We start from the raw sequence: 21,833 nt of genomic DNA, 5'->3' as shown, positions 1-21,833 counted from the left end.
CACCTGATCAATGGTTCAGTTCAGTGCAACTTTTTTTTACCTTCGTAAATTTAAGCATCTGGTCCCAGATTTGTGGTTAGGGACTAACCGCTACTTCCAGCCATCCCAGTTCTACCAGACCACTTCTCATCCAGCTGACCCTGACTTTTCTTCCTGCAGTTGCAGGCCTCCATTTCATTGGCTTATGCTCTTGGCACTGAGCCAATAGGCACTATGTATATAAACTCCTCAAGAGTGCTGAAAGACAAAGTCAAAAAGAAAAAGGGAATCTTACGGTGGTGGACTCACTCAACAACACATCAAAAGAAAAACAGAAAATGTGTAGAGGATTAGCTGCATTACCCCAATCATGTCTGGAAAGGTGAGATACCAAAAGCAATATGCTCTTCTGCTCTCTGAAAGGGTCATCTCTCCTACTGTAGCTTGCCTGAAATAACCCCAGAGATATCACATCACATGTTTCCGAGGCTGATTTCTTAGTCGGAAAATGTTTGGTCTGTAATTAAAATCAGATTTCTTTATTCATAGTTCATTTTTAATGTCATTGACATATGCTGTATGGTAATGAAGTTAACTGTGAATATAGTTCTTCATTAAATCATTTTTCTACTTTTTGCAAAACATGTACGATAAATGGAAACTTGATTAAATACTCTTCCAAAATCTTTCAACTGTCTAAAAAGTTGAAAGGTTCCAGTTGCAGAGATAAAGGTATTGTTCCATGATCGGATAAGATCTTAATGGCTTAATGTTAGCATCTTGCTGACTGTAATCCACTACTGCAGTCCAGACTCAGCTATTTCTTCCACCTGCAAGACAGGAAGATTTTGCCAAACTTAAAAGCAAAAAAGAGGTACAGTTTGTGCTCTTTGTCATCCTCTGGTGATTAACTTAATAAGAAGCAGATTAGACCAAAAAAGCTAAGAGAAATCAGTATGATATACTGCACTGCCCTGTTTCTGGCAAAAGGGAGGATTGATACATACCAGTATCATGCATACATGATTTATAACTTATATATTGAGTTATGCATATTAATTTATTAAATCAAACTATTACTCGGAGCAGTATTTTTTGATAAAGGATGTTTTTTTTGATAAAGGATAAATAATTGGCAAATATAGCAATAGAACTCATTGGCTGTTTTTCCAATATGCATTCGCTGAAAACTGCTCATCACTCAAAGCAATTAGACAACAGCTACCAGTTGATCAAAAATCCTGGATTTAAGATACATGACCAAAATGGCTTTTGTCAACTTGAGGTAGGTAGCTAGCAAACATTTGCCAGCTATCTAGCTAGGCTAGCTAAGGAAACATGCAGTAATTCAACATTGGCTAGCAATTTTATTTTATTTAAACTTTATTTAACCAGGAAGGACTCATTGAGATTTAAAATCTCTTTTTCAAGAGCGTCCTGCCCAAGATAGGCAGCACCAAGTCATTACAAATATTACAGACAAACAACATGAAAAACTACAAGTAATCTAGTAAAAACCATAGAATTCACAAGAATATAACAACATCAAAAACAGCCAATTAAAAACATTGACAGGACAGGGAATCAGTCTCAAGATCATTCATCAGTGATTTAAAAATATCAATCGGGACAAGTTCTTCCAGTTTAAAACTGTTTTGTAAGGCGTTCCAAGACGATGGCGCAGAGTACATAAAAGCCCTTTTACCAAATTCAGTTTGGACATTTGGAACAGTTAGCAGGATAATGTCCAGCAAACGAAGAGAGTACCCACCACATTTCTGAACAATAAAAATGCCCAAACAAAAAGGTAGTAATCCCAAAATGGCTTTGTAAATAAAAGTAAATACTGTGTTCATGTTTGTGTGTGTGAGGGCTGTCTGAGTCATTTAAAAAAATTACAGCATCCTCCTTAATGCCCTTATTTGTTTATAAATCTGCTTATAGACAAGGCAAGGTACCTACCCAGCAGCATCTGAAAATATTCTTCCACTTCACAGCTGCTTCAAGATTATATTTATTAAAAACCCTGAGCTTCATGTCTCACCCAACAGCATGAAGATGGCACCTGAAATGAATCATTTGAATCTACAGTAGGCATAAGCTATTACTGTAAAAACAAACAAAAAAAAGTACAATATATTAGAGTAATTTTTACAGGAGGCTCCCTAATTACAGTTAATAACAGTATTATTCAGCATTTGACCCATAATGCAGTGTAATCTATGCTGTAGAACACATTTACGGTATACTGTGCATCTTACAGTGTTTTACTGTTGAAATGACAGAAAAGTCTTACAGTGTACTGTAGGTCTTCTGCTCTGTTGCTGATTGCTTTTCAATCTGTGCTCACTTGGTTTTCCTGACTAAAATCTGCATTAGCCAAAGCCATTAATATGGTCGTTATACTGTTCTAACTCAAATCAAATCAAATCAAATGTATTTATATAGCCCTTCGTACATCAGCTGATATCTCAAAGTGCTGTACAGAAACCCAGCCTAAAACCCCAAACAGCAAGCAATGCAGGTGTAGAAGCACGGTGGCTAGGAAAAACTCCCTAGAAAGGCCAAAACCTAGGAAGAAACCTAGAGAGGAACCAGGCTATGTGGGGTGGCCAGTCCTCTTCTGGCTGTGCCGGGTGGAGATTATAACAGAACATGGCCAAGATGTTCAAATGTTCATAAATGACCAGCATGGTCAAATAATAATAAGGCAGAACAGTTGAAACTGGAGCAGCAGCACGGTCAGGTGGACTGGGGACAGCAAGGAGTCATCATGTCAGGTAGTCCTGGGGCATGGTCCTAGGGCTCAGGTTAGTTGAAACTGGAGCAGCAGCACGGCCAGGTGGACTGGGGACAGCAAGGAGTCATCATGTCAGGTAGTCCTGGGGCATGGTCCTAGGGCTCAGGTCCTCCGAGAGAGAGAAAGAAAGAGAGAAGGAGAGAATTAGAGAACGCACACTTAGATTCACACAGGACACCGAATAGGACAGGAGAAGTACTCCAGATATAACAAACTGACCCTATCCCCCCCCGACACATAAACTACTGCAGCATAAACACTGGAGGCTGAGACAGGAGGGGTCAGGAGACACTGTGGCCCCATCCGCGGACACCCCCGGACAGGGCCAAACAGGAAGGATATAACCCCACCCACTTTGCCAAAGCACAGCCCCCACACCACTAGAGGGATATCTTCAACCACCAACTTACCATCCTGAGACAAGGCTGAGTATAGCCCACAAAGACCTCCGCCATGGCACAACCCAAGGGGGAGCGCCAACCCAGACAGGATGACCACATCAGTGAATCAACCCACTCAGGTGACGCACCCCCTCCAGGGACGGCATGAGAGAGCCCCAGTAAGCCAGTGACTAAGCCCCTGTAATAGGGTTAGAGGCAGAGAATCCCAGTGGAAAGAGGGGAACCGGCCAGGCAGAGACAGCAAGGGTGGTTCGTTGCTCCAGAGCCTTTCCGTTCACCTTCCCATTCCTGGGCCAGACTACACTCAATCATATGACCCACTGAAGAGATGAGTCTTCAGTAAAGACTTAAAGGTTGAGACCGAGTTTGCGTCTCTGACATGGGTAGGCAGACCGTTCCATAAAAATGGAGCTCTAAAGGAGAAAGCCCTGCCTCCAGCTGTTTGCTTAGAAATTCTAGGGACAATTAGGAGGCCTGCGTCTTGTGACCGTAGCGTACGTGTAGGTATGTACGGCAGGACCAAATCAGAGAGATAGGTAGGAGCAAGCCCATGTAATGCTTTGTAGGTTAGCAGTAAAACCTTGAAATCAGCCCTTGCTTTGACAGGAAGCCAGTCTAGAGAGGCTAGCACTGGAGTAATATGATAAAAAATGTTGGTTCTAGTCAGGATTCTAGCAGCCGTATTTAGCACTAACTGAAGTTTATTTAGTGCTTTATCCGGGTAGCCGGAAAGTAGAGCATTGCAGTAGTCTAACCTAGAAGTGACAAAAGCATGGATTAATTTTTCTGCATCATTTTTGGACAGAAAGTTTCTGATTTTTGCAATGTTACGTAGATGGAAAAAAGCTGTCCTTGAAATGGTCTTGATATGTTCTTCAAAAGAGAGATCAGGGTCCAGAGTAACGCCGAGGTCCTTCACAGTTTTATTTGAGTCGACTGTACAACCATTAAGATTAATTGTCAGATTCAACAGAAGATCTCTTTGTTTCTTGGGACCTAGAACAAGCATCTCTGTTTTGTCCGAGTTTAAAAGTAGAAAGTTTGCAGCCATCCACTTCCTTATGTCTGAAACACATGCTTCTAGCAAGGGCAATTTTCTGAATGTGTGTCATTAAAAAAATTACAGCATCATCCTTAATGCCCTTCCTTATGTTTTCTTTCTCAGGGCTAAAGAGATCAAGTCTAAGTTGGGGGTTCTCCTCCAGAAGCCTGAGAATGGCATTGACCTGATTATCCCCTACCCCGAGAAACCAGAGAAGAAGCCAGAGAAGCTTCAGAAGTGAGTAGTGTAACTTTCTCCTTCCCTCAGACAGCCCTCACATACACAAACATTAACACATACTCTCTCTCTCGCACACACTCCCACACACACTCCCGCAAACACCTTAGAACAGCATGGCTACAGAGTGCATCAGTTACATCTCTGTGCTCCTCAAAGGAAGGAAACATATAGAAACTTCTCTGCTGCCAACCTTGTCAATTGACATTGGTAAATGTGACTTCTGAAGGTAATTGTGGGTGAATACCTATGCACGCACCACTTTTCTGTTTTTAATTCTTATTTATTTTTTGAAACAAGTTATTTGTTTCATTTCACCAATTTGGACTATTTTGTGTGTGTCCATCATATGAAATCCAAATAAAAATCTATTTAATTTACAGTTTGTAATGCAACAAAATAGAAAAATACAAAGGGGATGAATACTTTTTCAAGGCACTGTATGTAAATATCGTTATTAAAGTGCCATTAATAAAGTGACTAGTGATCCATTCATTAGAGTGGCCAATGATTTGAAGTCTGTATGTAAGCAGCAGCCTCTCTGTGTTAGTGATGGCTGTTTAACGGTCTGATGGCCTTGAGATGGAAGCTATTTTTCAGTCTCTCGTTCCCAGCTTTAATGCACCTGTACTGACCTCGCCTTCTGGATGGTAGCTGGGTGAACAGGCAGTGCCTCGGTTGGTTGTTGTCGTTGATGATCTTTTTGGCCTTCCTGTGACATCGGGCATTGCAGGTGTCCTAGAGGGCAGGTATTTTGCCTCCGGTGGGGCGATGTGCAGACCGCACCACCCTTTGGAGAACCCTGCAGTTGCGGACAGTGCAATTGCAATACCAGGTGGTGGTACAGCCGGACAAGATGCTGTCAATTGTGCATCTGTAAAATTTTGTGAGGGTTTTAGGTGCCAAGCCAAATTTCTTCAGCCTCCTTCACTACACTGTCTGTGTGGGTTGACCATTTCAGTTTGTCAGTGATGTGTACGCCGAGGAACTTAAAACTTTCCACCTTCTCCACTGCTGTCCTTCGATAGGAGGGTACTCCCCCTGCTGTTTCCTGAAGTCCACGATCATCTCCTTTGTTTTGTTGATGTTGAGTGAGAGTTTGCTATTCTGACACCACACTCTGAGTGCCCTCACCTCCTCCCTATAGGCTGTCTCATCGTTGTTGGTGATCAAGCCTACTACTGTTGTGTCATCTGCAAACTTGATGATCGAGTTGGAGGTGTGCAGTCATGGGTAAACAAGAAGTACAGGAGGGGGCTGAGCACGCACCGTTGTGGAGTGTTGAGGATCAGCAAAGTGGAGATGTTGTATCCTACCTTCACCACCGGAGGCGGCGCGTCAAATAAAATAAAATTGTATTTGTCACATACACATGGTTAGCAGATGTTAATGCGAGAGTAGCGAAATGCTTGTGGTTCTAGTTCCGACAATGCAGTAATAACCAACGACTAATCTAACCTAACAATTTCACAACAACTACCTTATACACACAAGTGTAAAGGAATGAAGAATATGTACATAAAAATATATGAATGAGTGATGGTACAGAACGGCGTAGGCAAGATGCAGTAGATGGTATCAGGAACAGTATATACATATGAGATGAGTAATGTAGGGTATGTAAACATTATATGAAGTGGCATTGTTTAAAGTGGCTAGTGATACATTTTTCATCAACTTTTACAATATTAAAGTGGCTGGAGTTGAGTCAGTATGTTGGCAGCAGCCGCTCAATGTTAGTGGTGGCTGTTTAACAGTCTGATAGCCTTGAGATAGAAGCTGTTTTTCAGTCTCTCGGTCCCTGCTTTGATGCGCCTGTACTGACCTCGCCTTCTGGATGATAGCGGGGTGAACAGGCAGTTGCTCGGGTGGTTGTTGTCCTTGATGATCTTTATGGCCTTCCTGTGACATTGGGTGGTGTAGGTGTCCTGGAGGGCAGGTAGTTTGCCCCCGGTGATGCGTTGTGCAGACCTTACTACCCTCTGGAGAGTCGTACGGTTTTGGGCGGAGCAGTTGCCGTACCAGGCGGTGATACAGCCCGACAGGATGCTCTCGATTGCGCATCTGTAAAAGTTTGTGAGTGCTTTTGGTGACAAGCCAAATTTCTTCAGCCTCCTGAGGTTGAAGAGGCGCTGCTGCGCCTTCTTCACCACGCTGTCTGTGTCGGTGGACCAATTCAGTTTGTCTGTGATGTGTACGCTGAGGAACTTAAAACATACTACCCTCTCCACTACTGTCCCGTCGATGTGGATAGGGGGGTGCTCCCTCTGCTGTTTCCTGAAATCCACGATCATCTCCTTTGTTTTGTTGACGTTGAGTGTGAGGTTATTATCCTGACACCACACTACGAGGGCCCTCACCTCCTCCATTTAGGCCGTCTCGTCCTTGTTGGGAATCAAGCCTACCACTGTAGTGTCGTCTGCAAACTTGATGATTGAGTTGGAAGCGTGCATGGCCATGCAGTCGTGGGTGAACAGGGAGTACAGGAGAGGGCTCAGAACGCACCCTTGTGGGGCCCCAGTGTTGAGGATCAGCGGGGTGGAGATGTTGTTACCTACCGTCACCACCTGGGGGCGGCCAGTCAGGAAGTACCCAGTTGCACAGGGCGAGGTCGAGACCCAGGATCTTGAGCTTGATGACAAGTTTGGAGGGTACAATGGTGTTAAATGCTGAGCTGTAGTCTGTCTGGGAGCAAGACATCCTGGTCCGCGACGGGGCTGGTTTTCTTTTAGTTATCCGTGATTGACTGTAGACCCTGCCACATACCTCTTGTGTCTGAGCCGTTGAATTGCGACTCTACTTTGTCTCTATACTGACGCTTAGCTTGTTTGATTGCCTTGTGGAGGGAATAGCTACACTGTTTGTATTCAGTCATGTTTCCGGTCACCTTGCTATGATTAAAAGCAGTGGTTTGTGCTTTCAGTTTCGCACGAATGCTGCTGGTTTGGAAATGTTTTAATAGTTGCTGTGGGTACGACATCGCCGATGCACTTGCTAATAAACTTGCTCACCGAATCAGTGTATTCGTCATGTTGTTGTTTGACGCAATACGGAACATATCCAAGTCCACGTGATCGAAGCAATCTTGAAGTGTGGAATCAGATTGGTCGGACCAGCGTTGAACAGACCTGAGCGTGGGAGATTCCTGTTTTAGTTTCTGTCTATAGGCTGGAAGCAACAAAATGGAGTCGTGATCAGCTTTTCCGAAAGAAGGGCGGGGTAGGGCCTTATATGCATCGCGGAAGTTAGAATAACAATGATCCAGGGTTTTACAAGCCCTGGTTGCACAATCAATATGCTGATAGAAATTAGGGAGTCTTGTTTTCAGATTAGCCTTGTTAAAATACCCAGCTACAATGAATGCAGCCTCAGGATATGTGTTTCCAATTTACATAGTCAAATGAAGTTCGTTCAGGGCCATCGATGTGTCTGCTTGGGGGGGAATAAATGTGGTTGTGATTATAATCGAAGAGAATTATCTTGGTAGATAATGCGGTCAACATTTGATTGTGAGGAATACCAAGTCAGGTGAACAGAAGAACTTGAGTTCCTGTATGATGTTATGATCACACCATGTCTCGTTAATCATAAGGCATACCCCTCTCCCCGTCCTTCTTCTTATCAGAAAGATGCTTATTTCTGTCGGTGCGATGCGTGAAGAAAGCAGCTGGCTGTATCGACTCCGATAGCGTGTCTCGAGTGAGCCATGTTTCTGTGAAGCAAAGAACGTTACAGTCTCTTATGTCTCTCTGGAATGCTACCCGTGCTCAGATTTCATCTACCTTGTTGTCAAGAGACTGGACATTGGCGAGTAGTATGCTCGGAAGCGGTGCGTGATATGCCCGTCTCCGGAGCCTGACCAGAAGATCGCTTCGTCTGCCCCTTTTACGGCGTCTTTGTTTTGGTTTGCCGGCTGGGATCCAATCCATTGTCCTGGGTGGTGGGCAAAACAGAGGATCTGCTTCGGGAAAGTCGTATTCCTGATCGTAATGATGGTGAGTTGACGTTGCTCTTATATCCAATAGTTCCTCCTAAGTCCAGGTCCCAATTGCATGGGGTTGGGTTGAGACCCAGGGCCTCAAGCTTAAGATGAGCTTGGAGAGTACTATGGTTTTGACTGCTGAGCTGTAGTCAATGAACAGCTTTCTTCCATAGGTATTCCTCTTGTCCAGATGGAATAGGGCAGTGTGCAGTGTGATGGCGATTGCATCGTCTGTGGACTTATTGGGGCGGTATGCAAATTGCAGTGGGTCTAGGGTGACAGGTAAGGTGCAGGTGATATGATCCTTGTTTAGTCTCTCAATGCACTTCATGATGATAGAAGTGAGTGCTACAGGGCGATAGTAATTTAGTTCAGTTAACTTTGCCTTCTTGGGTACAAGAACAATGGTGGCCATCCTGAAGCATGTGGGGACAGCAGACTGAGATAGGGAGAGATTGAATATGTTCCTAAACACACCAGCCAACTGGTCTGCGCGTGCTCTGAGGACGCGGCAAGGGTTAACATGTTTAAATGTCTTACTCACGTCAGCCACGGAGAAGGAGAGCCCACAGTCCTTGGTAGCGGACCACTTTGGTGGCACTGTATTATCCTCAAAGCAGGCAAACAAGGTGTTTAGACGTCGGTGTCTGTAACATGGCTGGTTTTCATTTTTTAGTACGTGATTGTTTGTAGACCCTGCCACATCCGTCTTGTGTGCGAGCCGTTGAATTGCGACTCCACTTTGTCTCTATATTGACGTTTCGCTTGTTTGATTGCCTGGCGGAGGGAATGACTACACTGTTTGTATTCGGCCATATACCAGTAACTGAAACGTCAGCTCAGGGATTCAAACCAGCTACAAGGTGAAAAATCTTTTGATGTTCCCTTGAGCAAGGCACTTAACCCTAATTGCACCTGTAATTCACTCTGGATAAAATATAATGAGAACGAGAGAGATCATCCACTTACTTGTGGAACCTCTTACATAATGACTATTTTCCCTACTAGCTCAGTAGTACAGCCATCAATTATGGTTAGATGCTGCAGGGCTCTCTCTCGCACTAGTTGATGCAATGGCAGGTATCATGCTGATGGGAAACTATTATCACCATGCTGAGCTACCATCAATAGCTTAACATCTCTGGCTGTGTGTTTGCTTGTACTATATGTGTTAGTAGTTATTGTAGGGTGGCTTCTGTGAAACTTTAATCCTCATCTCGTTGATTTATGGGGGGGGGCTTCCGCCTATGATTTAAAAATCACACCCAGGTGTGACTTCACACCAGGATGTTAATATCACACCCACGTGTTGTATGTAAATATCAACCCCATTGTTCTGGGTGGCCAGGGCTTCACAAAGTGGAGATGAATATGACACCCTTGTGTTTTTTTGTTTTTTTACCACGTGTTGTATGTAAACATCACACCCCACTGTTCTGATTATAGTATTGTGGATGTTAGAAGGGGTCCTAGTGTCTGTGTGCAGATATGTTGTGAAAGGTGTTGGTGGGGTGAAAGAGACTATTGTGTTGGTAAAGGGGGTATTGTATTGGGGACTATGGTGACACGTGGGGGTTGGTATGATGGGTTAGTTAGGATGGGTGTTCCATGTCTGGGTAATACACATTGTCCAATTTTCTTAACCAGTGAAAATGTTTGAAGTGGTGATGGGTCAGGAGAGAGGTTTGTGTGATTGTGTGTATTGGTGGGGAGGGGCTGGTGATGTGGGTCTGGACAGTTTGGCAATGCTTAGTTTCCAAAATGCTTAGCGGCAAAATCTTGTGATTTATGAGGGGGCGGGACTTCACAACCTGGGTATAAATATCACACCCATATGACTTCACGTGACTTCAAATGATGTAGGGTTTGTTCTGTCAAACTGTATTTCACAGCTTATGATTATTGAGAGGGGTTTGGCAGGAGCCAATAAAATATGGTTATTAAATTAGATAACGACGTGGTCACCACGTTTTGTATGTACACAACTTTGATCTGATTACTTTGTTATGGATGGCTTTGATGTAGGTTTTGCTGCAGGGTGTGTGTGTGTGTGTGTGTGTGTGTGTGTGTGTGTGTGTGTGTGTGTGTGTGTGTGTGTGTGTGTGTGTGTGTGTGTGTGTGTGTGTGTGTGTGTGTGTGTGTGTGTGTGTGTGTGTGTATTAGGGGGAGAACAATCGAGGACCTCTAAACCTCAATGACCTTACAGGGTGCTGTATTAATAGGCTGTGGGTCACAAACTGTTTAATCAAGGGTAAGGTGTGTGTTGTTTAACTGTTATATTGTGTTTGTGTGTTGAACAGGCCCGTTCCTGAAGAGGCTGCTCAGTGGCGTGAGTCCCTGGACCATGTGCTGACCAACAGCTGTAAGTACGCCCAGAAATACACACCAAATAAGTCCTTGTGAAAAGCCATGAGGTCTTCTAGAAAACCATATGTTTCTTAACTCAATCATATGATACTTTACACGAAATACTGAGCAGACCGACTAGAATTAACATTAAGTCTGATGGTATTCATTATCGTTATGCAGAGAGATCTCCTGGGAGAACTAACATTTTATAATCCATCTGTGAACCTAAAGTCTGTATTAAGTAAGTAAGCCTTGAAAACACATTTGCTGTTTCATATTAAATCCAATTTTTAGATGCTACCACCCTCCTCCAAATCAAAACCAAACATGAATTTCATATTGTGTTCTCATTTTCTGCGCTCGCCTGTGTTTCACACCTGTTTGTCCTAGCTAATCAGCGTCGCAATACAGGCACCATGCTGCCAGACAGGAAGTAAAACGGAGCATGTGCGAGCAAACATTGACATCTACAGCAGTATTTTGATTTGGAGGTGGGTGTGGTAGCATCTAACAATTGCATTAAATGTTTTCCTGGGAACTGCTCCACGCTGCAAAAAAAAAACACTTTTCAATCAGAACCGTCTATTGAATACAGATACACTACTTGACCAAAAGTATATGGACACCTGCTCGTTGAACACAACCAAAATCATGGGAAGTAATGGGGAGTTGGTCCCCCCTTTCCTGCTATAATAATGTCCTTTCTTCTGGGAAGGCTTGCCACTAGATGTTGGAACATTGCTGCGGAGACTTGCTTCCATTCAGCCACAAGAGCATTAGTGAGGACGGGCACTGAGGTTGGGCGATTGGGCCTGGCTTTCAGTCTGTGTTCCAAATCCTCCCAAATGTGTTTGATGGGGTTGAGGTCAGAGCTCTGTGCTGACCAGTCAAGTTCTTCCACACGATCTCAACAAAACATTTCTGTATAGACCTCACTTTGTGCACAGGGGCATTGTCATGACGAAACAGGAAAGGGCCTTCCCCAAAATGTTGCTACAAAGTTGAAAGCACAGAATCGTCTAGAATGTCATTGTATGCTGTAGCGTTAAGATTCTCTTCACTGGAACTAAGGGGCCTAGCCCAAACCATGAAAAACAGCCCCAGACCATTATTCCTCATCCACCAAACTTTACAGTTTGCACTATGCATTCAAGTAGGTAGCGTTCACCTGGCATCCGCCAAACCCAGATTCATCCGTCGGACTGCCAGATGGTGAATCGTGATTCATCACTCCTCAGAACACATTTCCACTGCTCCAGAGTCCAATGGCAGCTTGCTTTACACCACACCAGCTGGCGCTTGGCATTGCGCATGGTGATCTTAGGCTTGTATGAGGCTGCTTCGCCATTTCATTAAGCTCCCAATGAACAGTTATTGTGCTGACATTGCTTCCAGAGGCATTTTGGAACTCGGTAGTGAGTGTTGCAACCGAGGACAGATGATTTTTACACTCTATGCGCTTCAGCTCTCTGCAATCCCACTATAGTAGAGTCCCTGGATAGATGAAAGCAAAGAGATTTTTCCAAAAAGAGGTCAGGTGTTTTTTTTGAGTCAAGGGAAGTTGCTGGATCAGGGTTCTGGTTATTTATTTATACTAAACAAAAATATAAAAGCAACATGCAACAATTTCAACAAATGTACTGAGTCACAGTTCATATAAGGAAATCAGTTAATTGAAAAAACAATGTATTAGGCCCTAATTTATGAATTTCACATGACTGGGCAAGGGCGCAGCCATAGGTGGGCCTGGGAGGGCATAGGCCAAGGAGGTTTTCCCTACAAAAAGAGCTTTATAATGGACAGAAGTACTCCTCACTTTCATCAGCCGTCCAGGTGGCTGGTCTCAGACAACCCCGCAGGTGAAGAAGCCGGATGTGGAGGTCCTGGGCTGGCGTGGTTACATGGTAGAGAAATGAACATTAAATTCTCTGGCAACAGCTCTGGTGGACATTCCTGCAGTCAGCATGCCAAATGCACGCTCCCTCAAAACTTGAAACATCTGTGGCATTGTGTTGTGTGACAAACTGCACATCTTAAAGTGTCCTTTAATTGTCCCCAGCACAAGGTATGATCATGTGGTTTAATCAGCTTCTTGATATGCCACACCTGTCAGGAGAAATGGCAAAGGTGAAATGCTCACTAACAGGGATTTATTCACATTTGTAAACAACATTTGAGAGAAATAAGCTTTCTGTGCTTATGGAACATTTCTGGGATCTTTTATTATACCTTATGAAACATGAGACCAACACTTTACATGTTGTCTTATATGTTTGATCAGTATACTGTATATACAGTCAGGCCCATTGTGTTTTCACTTCAGCAACACATATTGAGGATTAGCGGGCCATGTAAGAATCCAACCCCCAACTCTGATATTGTAAACACTCAGCCATTGGAGCTTATCATCATCCTATCATAACAGAGGCACAGTGGCAGCATGTCTCTGGAATTCAGGACTCAGGGGAGATGTTGGAGGATTGGCCAAATGCCCTCTGTGTTAAAATATGGGAACAACTCACTGTCTCTCTATTTCACTCTGTCTCTACTTTCTCTCTCTTTGCTCTTTGCTCTCTGCTCTTTTTCCCTCTTCCCCCACTCACTCTCTCTCTGATCATTTAATTTTCCCATCTCCTCTATCTCTCCATCTCCCAGATGGCCTGGCCATGTTCCGTGGCTTCCTGCGCTCTGAGTTCAGTGAGGAGAACATTGAGTTCTGGGTGGCCTGTGAGAACTTCAAAAAGACCAAGTCTCCCATGAAGATGACTGTGAAAGCCAGAAAGATCTATGAGGACTTCATCCAGACCGAGGGACCCAGAGAGGTGACAGAAAACGTGGCAAGCAAATGTGTACTATTGTTGTATTTGTTGTGGAAGCCCAGACTTACCTTATCCTTCCTGTCTCCGTCTCTCTCTGTCTCTCTCTCTCTCTCTGACTGTCTGACTCTCTCCTCCCTCCCATACTTCTCACTTTTCCTCCCTTAAGGTGAACATTGATCATTACACCAAGGATGTGACCCTGAGGAATCTGGTTGACCTTTCCTCCACAACCTTTGACCTGGCCCAGAAGAGAATTTATGCTCTGATGGAGAAGGACTCCTTCGGCCGCTTCCTGAGATCCGAGAAGTACCAGGAGCTGGTTAATTAAGAAGATGATTGCGAAGTAAGGGTAAATTCCAAACCAATTGGTTATCATTTGAAGTGGAATTAGGCCTTTAAAATTATTTGATGGAACTGACTTAAGCAAGACTGCAGGTTTGATAACTAAGGACAAACATAAAGATATATAGACCTCATTCTAAACCACATTGACTCCATATTTCAAATGACTAATTACTACTATATTTGTCTTATATAGCTGTAACCAATCAACATTTTACAAGTCAATTAAAAAAGTAAAGAGTGTGGAAACACAATATGACAATATGACATTATTTGTAAAATGTTTACTCCAACTGAGAGACAAACAAACCACCAATCAATTAAACAGTGATTTAAACAAATACATTTGAACATCACCATTTCTTAGAAAGATAAACCAATGGTCATAATTATTGCAGACAAAGTAATCTTTAATGATTTTGTCCCATAGTCTAAATAAAAAGTGTAAATAAATAGTCTAAATAAAAAGATCATAGACAGACCGATAGACAGACCATATCTGTACAACAACTTTCTCTGGAATAAAATACCATTGGCTTTCAGAGTTTCTGGGGAGGAGAATATGACCTCTGCCTTGAGACTCTTAGTGACACACCCAGTACCCATCCAGTGTTCTAAATGGGGGAGAAAGGGTGAGGGACTTCTTGGAACCGGACACTCTAGTGTTCCCACAGCCAAGTAGTAAACAGTCTAAGAAGAAAAGACATACAGTAGAAACCAGGTGCCTTGAGAAGCTGTGAGAATGTGTCCCCAACCATGCTCTCATGCAATCCTTGGGACAAGTGGTAGGCAGTTTGTTCAGTGGTTTACGGACCACTGTATTGTACGTTGATAAGATGGGAATACCGAGTAAGAGTGGATCTCATAAAAGAATAGAACTCAGTATTTTCTCCAAATATTATTTTTTTTGGGGGGGGGGGTGAACTAATTGAAAATCAGTCATTTCACCTAAAGATAGCAATGAAGCATAGGAGATGAGTAAAGGACACATACCCAATACATCAACATCATAAAGTTTTGTGACTTTTCTAGCATAACAAAATATAAATATATGCACTCCATTATGAATGAACTAATCTTATCAAGTATTTCTATACAGCTTTGAGCATTTCTGTTTATCACTCACCATTCACTATCATAACTAGTCTTCACACCTTTCATGGTCTGAAAAGTAGAGGTGTATCGGTATGAAAAGGCTCTTGCAGTACGCTATCTCAGTCTAGTGTAGCAATGATATAAATAACTTACATTGTGTTTCTATTCTGCACTTGCATGTTTTTATATATTTTAAGGGTGCAGCTGTCATAGCCACAACATTGGAGTATTATTACACAGCAACTCAGTACCTGTACAAGTCCATATTGTTGCCCAATACACACAATTCAACTTACTGCAACACTGCAGGTCAGGAGTTGACAATATGGTCATTGTAATGCATTGATTGTCCAATAGAAAATGTCACTTGAAGCTAAAATGTTCGATCACATACTTTGCAATCACTTGGCACGGTACACTAATAGAGTTTATTAACGATAAGGCAATTCCACTTTGACAGAATGATGCTGAGACTTTTCACTTTAAAACGTATGCCAAACAAAAACAATGACTGCAAAGTTCAACCATACAACTCTATGTTCAAGGACTACTTTGAACCATTTCCACTGACTCATTTACTTGAAGAACAGCAGATGCAAAGTTTGGTAACAGAATAACGGTTTGTCCTGTTTGTGCCATCCTTCTTTTACTAAACGTTGCATCTGCAGTGTTCTTCAAGCAAATGTGTTTTTGAAACGTTTCAGTGTTTTTGAAATGTTTTCAGTGGAAATTGTTAAACAATCGTCCTAATACAACGATAGTTGCATCGTTGTATTCTCTTACTGTGGAATTTCCCAATACTAACACAACACAACATGTTTCTGATGTGGCATTGATAAGTGTATCTGGTTGCATAGATTGGCCAATCTACTGCTATTGCTCGAGATGTTGTGCCTTCAGTGAAAACACTTATGGACCGATGACTTATGGAGCTAATATCTGACACATGTATTATTTGTGGTCAACCACATAAAAGACATCAACACATTAAATTCCTGAAGATGTAGTTATTTTTCTATGTAAATATCTACCAGTATTGAGTAGTATTTGTGTTGATTAAGTTGACTACCCCACTGGACTGAATGGGAGTTGTGGCCAAGAGAGGACCGATTGAAGAGTATCCAGGAGAGAACCATGTATTTTAACTCTCATAAAAGAGAAAACATCTGACTATCTGTTTTATTATGCAATACCCATGTATTTTTTACTCTTTTTGTGATCACAAGTTTATCGTTTGCTAAAGAAATCTCTCAACATAAGGGATCAATATTACACAGATACATAAGGGAGAGTGGGGTAAGTTGAGCCAAAGGGGTAAGTTGAGCCATCCTTGTTTCTAGGAAACCATAAAGTCCTCCCATAAATAACAATTTTGTGAACTAACACTCGCACTTGACTTTTTCCCCCCTTTACTAGCTCTGACTTCACTTACAGCTACTTTATTTAAAACATTGACTTACTGTGACTGTGATATGTGGTTGTCCCACCTACAGTAGCTATGAATGCACAAACTGTAAGTCACACTGGATAAGAGTGTGTGCTAAATTAATAAAATGAAAATGTAAAAATGTTGACCATATATTTAAAAAGAGTTCATCATTTTATGGAGTTTGTGAAGGAAGAAACCACATGGGAAAAGTGGTAAGCAAGTTTGGTCCAAAAAACGGATTTTCACCAAGTCATATTAATTTACTGTGTTAGAGGTATCATGATGCTTGTATCTAAACCAATGTAGATCATTTTAGGATTGTTCTATAAATCAGTTGGGGGTCTTTATAAGCTTGAATATGAGGTCCTAAACCTAGCATGAAAGTGCATCCTTGTAGCTGTTTGGGCTGTAGACAAAATATTTGCCTTGGGTTAAGTTGAGCCAATAGTCATGGGGTACATTGAGCCAATGGTTGAGCCAATGGCAAATTGAAGTGTTTTTTTCCAAGGCATAATGCAAGGGATTATCACTGGGATACAAGGTCAAAAACAGGGCCTGGCCTATATTAAAAGTGTTTTTTTTTAAATACAGTGTTTGTTAGGTGTTAAGGCTGTGTTAATGCTTAAAATAATAAAAATACAAAAAAATCAATTGTGATTGTGTTGAATTGTGCTTGAAAAATGAAGATAAAAGTAGTGGTAATTTTTCAATCCGCACAGAAATGCGTGTCGGTTTAACATATGCAGTCCTGCGGCTCAATTTACATGAATTCTGATTATTTCCAGGGATACACAACATCTTGAAATATATGTAAATATCTTTGTTAGAAAAAATACTATATTTCCCTTGCGGGAGTAATGCTGAATGGAAAAAATGCCTCAACTCACAACTCTCCCCTACATACAGTACACAAAATTAATAATCAATTTAAGACAGAGGGGAGATGATGATAAATCCCATCTAAAATACACACCCGCTATGATATTGTATATTAATAAACACACAGCTTCCTGAGACAGAGTTAGCTAACCTCCAGACTCACGACTACTCACATGAAGAGAGAAGTTGTTTTTCTTCGAATTAACATAGTGCGTACATTGTACCCAGGAGGAGAGCATAATTTTCCCGCGAGTGAATGAAAACGTCAGAGTAGCGAGTGGAAAACAAAGAGGAAGCTGATGCACAAACAGTGTCACAGCCTAAAATGTAGGCTTCACACTCCTTATTTCTGTCATGTGTTCTTAGAATCACACGGAGGGTTGTGATGTCCCCTTGTGGTCATCTGTGAACCTGACAAAACGTCTCGTTGGTTTTCTATCTTCCCTTTTACATGCGTTCACTTCACACACTAGCAGGTTCTGTCATATGTGTTGAGATTTATACAACCCAAATGGGCAAAAACTGGATGAACCAATGTTGTTTCCACTTCATTTCAATTCCCAAAAAGTCTGTGATGACGTTGAATCAACGTGGAAAACAAATTGGATTTGCAAAAAGTCATCAACATACGGTTATTTCCAATTGTTTTCACACAACTTTTAACCTAAATTCAATAACATGGTGACATTTGTTGTTGATTTCACATTGAATTCATGTTGGTCGACAACTCAACCAAATTAAAATCGAAACATGATGTTAAACTGACATCTGTGTCCAGTGGGAGGGCTGTGTCATTGGAACAGGATAAAGATTATCAGTCATCCTGGTAAATCTTTATAATATACATTTTATGAACCAATACTGTTAAAAGCCAGACCAGACAGACAACATGACTTCATAATGTTAAAAAATATCCTACATCTCTTTTTACTCTCTGGCCAATCAACACCATTACCACTCCATGAACCATATCGTCCCCAACCATGTGTCCAATAATATACCATGAGAGTACACACAACACTGGGCTGGAGATAAAACCCCACACACTGTGGAGATGGTCAGATAACACCTCAATTCTTCTGTCAGCATGAAGAGATGGAGGATTACGATGAAAGCTAGGATTACAGAAACATCAAGGTTGCTTTTATAAAAAAGGGCTTCACCTTCTCTCCTCATATGAACTTTTCACTTCAACTGCTCCTCGTCTCTTAGTCCGTAGAAGCACAAGCTGTCTCATCCTACAGCATTCAGTGAGGAAGCTTCTCAGGTGAATTTGCTCATCTGTCATGGAATATCGCCATCAAGACTTGGGGAAAGAAAACTAAATAGTACTCCCTAAGTTCTCTAAGTTTAGATCCCATTGATGGATAGTGGCCATAAACCTCCATGTAATAGTATTAAAAGGCTTACGGACTGAAGAGTTTTTCTGAAACCATTGTGAGCTGGGCATTTCCATGAGCACCAACGTGAAATTTAAAGGAGCATGTCAAAATGGGTGTCAAATTAAAGCTAAGAGTCTATATTTTTAGACATTAAGGGAAATATACATTTTTACAATTTTCCATCCCACAAATTTGGAATAAGCAAAGGCTTTGACTTTTGGTCAAACAGATGGAAAATGGATCTTAGACAACATCTACCAGAAAAAAATCTTAAAAGGTATAAGAAATACATCAAAACACAAAAATCCTGAAGTAAAGTAACAAGTTAAGGTAGCTCTACCAATTAGTTAGTGTTTTTATTGATATCAAGTTTGTTTATGAAATACGGGCAGGCAGGTAACCTAACAGTTAAGAGCATTGTGTCTGTAACCGAAAGTTTGCTGGTTCAAAGCCTGAGTCCCCGGGGTGAAAAGGCGCTCTGGATCGACCATCTGCTTAATATGAAAAATAGTAAAGTAAATCAGTAAAGGAATTACTAAAAAATCCTGGAACAGATCTATTCTAATTCAATTGGCTACATAGTTGTCACCTGCTACTGCCCTCCCTTCTGCTGGCATATGGTTATGTTCAGCTGATAACTATTTTATTTCTCTTGTTGTACTGAACACTGTGCTCCTGATGGAGTACAGTGCTCCTGGTGGAGTAAAACGTGAGTTTATAAGCCCATTCATTGCGTAACAATTCTAAATGCAATCCCCTCTGTTTTGGTGCATGATTGAAAATAGCTACTATTTCTATTTTTCAACTTATAATTGAAGCATGCCTCCCATTCACCATTCAAGTTCAGGCAACAGGCTATCTGCGCATTACCCACCACTTAACAATGTGAGCTGGTGGCAGTGTGCATTTTGAAAACATGCTTAATAGTTTGAAACATATTATTATGAGGCATGTCTTACCTTGCTTCAAAGTAGCCTATAGGCAAAATCCAACCATGGAAAAATGGAGGCAATTTATTTATAAAAACTTCATAGATGGCGCGTGAGTTTCAAGTTTGGGGAAGCTTACAATTATCCTACCATTTCTACCATTCTGCGTGCCAGTTATGGTTTTCATATGCTCATTTTCATGGAACAGTTTTATTTCTATGATAATGTTTTCATTTCTCAAAATCATTGTCATGTGATTAATCCTAAAATCTGAATTAAAATGATAAAAAACTAAAAGTTAAAAGTAAACTAATGCGAGATCACCAGTGTCTGACATATGGACACGTTGATACACCGTGATCCATTGGTGGCTAAAGAAATTAGTGCATGGAACATCTAGCTTATAGGCCAATGCAGCAGTAGGCCTATAACTTCCAGTGCTCTTTCACACTGTTGCGGTGGAGAACAGGGTTTTTTTATGTACCAGATTCCAGGCCAAGAGTTTACCTTTCTGTATTTGACAACCCCCTTTCAAGCCTATCACAAGACAAATCAACTGCTCCCTTTACGACTCTAAATGGACTGAGGGGGACAAGAGACAAAGAACAGGACGTCTTTTACAACTCACATGTGATAAGACCGTTGGGTTATTAGAGATCTTAGGGCGCCAGAGCCAAATTTCTCCTCCCACTCTATGTAAGGAAGATAAAATGGAGCTAAGAGGGCTAAAATTCAATTAAAATACGTTTTCTTCACTGTATTGGAACTGTTGGACTCAAGATGTTTATATACAGTGCTTTCGGAAAGGATTCTAAACTTGACTTTATTCACACGTGATCCGATTCAGGAAACTAGGCGCATGTCGCAAGTCACGAATTCACAGGAGAGCTGTTTTTTAGCAAAATGTGTTTTTTTGGCAGAAATGCCTTCTCGGACATGTGAACTTCATGTACCTTAATATCAAACTTGTATGCCATCTGTAAATACAAATAAAATTGTTAAATTACGAGCCCAGTTGGTTTAGCCACTGAAAAAGAGGGCAACCTTCCCGCTAGCCATGATTGTCTGAGATTATGAGTGGGCTGGACAAGCCAAGAGATGAGTTTGGATTTGTCTGCCATGTAGCAGGCGTCTGTCTATTGGAGCTGGTCAGTATGCCAAGGTAATCGTGTCAAACTTGGCTTTTTTTAAATGTATTGTGTAGTAAAACTGCATAAACCTAATGTCAAGGTAAAGTGTATGCATCCAACCATGATGTATACTGGTAAAATAGTCTTGCTAGCTACATTTTCAGATATTACACATTTCTAATTTTGACAGAAAGTGGTTTAATTTCAAGTGTACTGTTAGCTAACGTTAGCTGGCTGGCTCGCTAACTAATGTTATGTCATGCATTGTGGATTCATTGTTTACCTAGCTAGCTATCTAGCTACATTTCTTAACAAAATATTATCGTTTTAGTGTGCCAGAGCGCAGAATAACTGATGCAATTTTGAACGCTCAACACCCATACGTCCGGTGTCAGTAAACGTCGGCAACAAAGATTAATTCAAATGTTCCCAGCAGCAGTGTTACAGTCACCGATGCTGTGGATAACACTGCTAGGGGGAGTAAAAGAGTCCGTGTGGTGTTCTCTCATTATGTGAATAGAAGTAGCTAGCCATGGTAGCCAGTTAGCTTGGGTGCTTGACTGTCGCTGTGAGGTCAAAGCTTTCAGGAGCAACCCTACTTTTTGTCCAGAGTGCGCTCTGAACACGAAACGCTCTGCATTTACGAAAAGGACAATCTGACAGCACAGTTGCAGTCACCAACGCTCTGGATAACATACTGTAACAGCCTAACTAGCTCTGCTAGGATGAGTAATGTTCAGTGAGCTGTTCTCTCTCTCTTAGATGTCTGGAAGTAGCGGGCAAGTTAGTACAGAATGCACGGATCAAACCTTAAAGAGATGGGTGGGGCTAAGGCTTAAGAGGGTGTGATCAATGCTGAATGGGTGAAGACAAATAAGGGTTCTCCAATAGTAGGACCAAAACTTTGAAAGACGGTTTTCTCAAAAGTGAGTTTACAAGTTGATCAACTTTCATATCAGAATTACTTTCCCATTGTTTCCGCAAATGCAGTGTATGATAAACTATTTTGTAGTCTATACTTTTATCCAATGCAAAAAA

General features: G+C 41.7%; 1 protein-coding gene across 1 annotated transcript; it reads left to right on the top strand.

Moving 5' to 3' along the window:
• The first annotated feature begins 236 nt into the window (after positions 1-236).
• LOC110521694 (regulator of G protein signaling 5) lies at positions 237-16,620 on the top strand. Its single transcript, XM_021599472.3, has 5 exons — positions 237-361; positions 4,346-4,459; positions 10,742-10,803; positions 13,446-13,612; positions 13,776-16,620. The coding sequence occupies exons 1-5, from the start codon at positions 318-320 to the stop codon at positions 13,935-13,937; spliced, it is 549 nt and encodes a 182-aa protein (XP_021455147.3). The 5' UTR covers positions 237-317; the 3' UTR covers positions 13,938-16,620.
• The last annotated feature ends 5,213 nt before the right edge of the window (positions 16,621-21,833 follow it).

The sequence above is a fragment of the Oncorhynchus mykiss genome, chromosome 4 (assembly GCF_057628025.1).
Source record: "Oncorhynchus mykiss isolate SJ-2025 chromosome 4, ASM5762802v1, whole genome shotgun sequence".
Lineage (NCBI taxonomy): Eukaryota > Metazoa > Chordata > Actinopteri > Salmoniformes > Salmonidae > Oncorhynchus > Oncorhynchus mykiss.
Note: the sequence above shows the minus strand (reverse complement) of the source record. Positions and strands in the feature narration are given on the sequence as shown.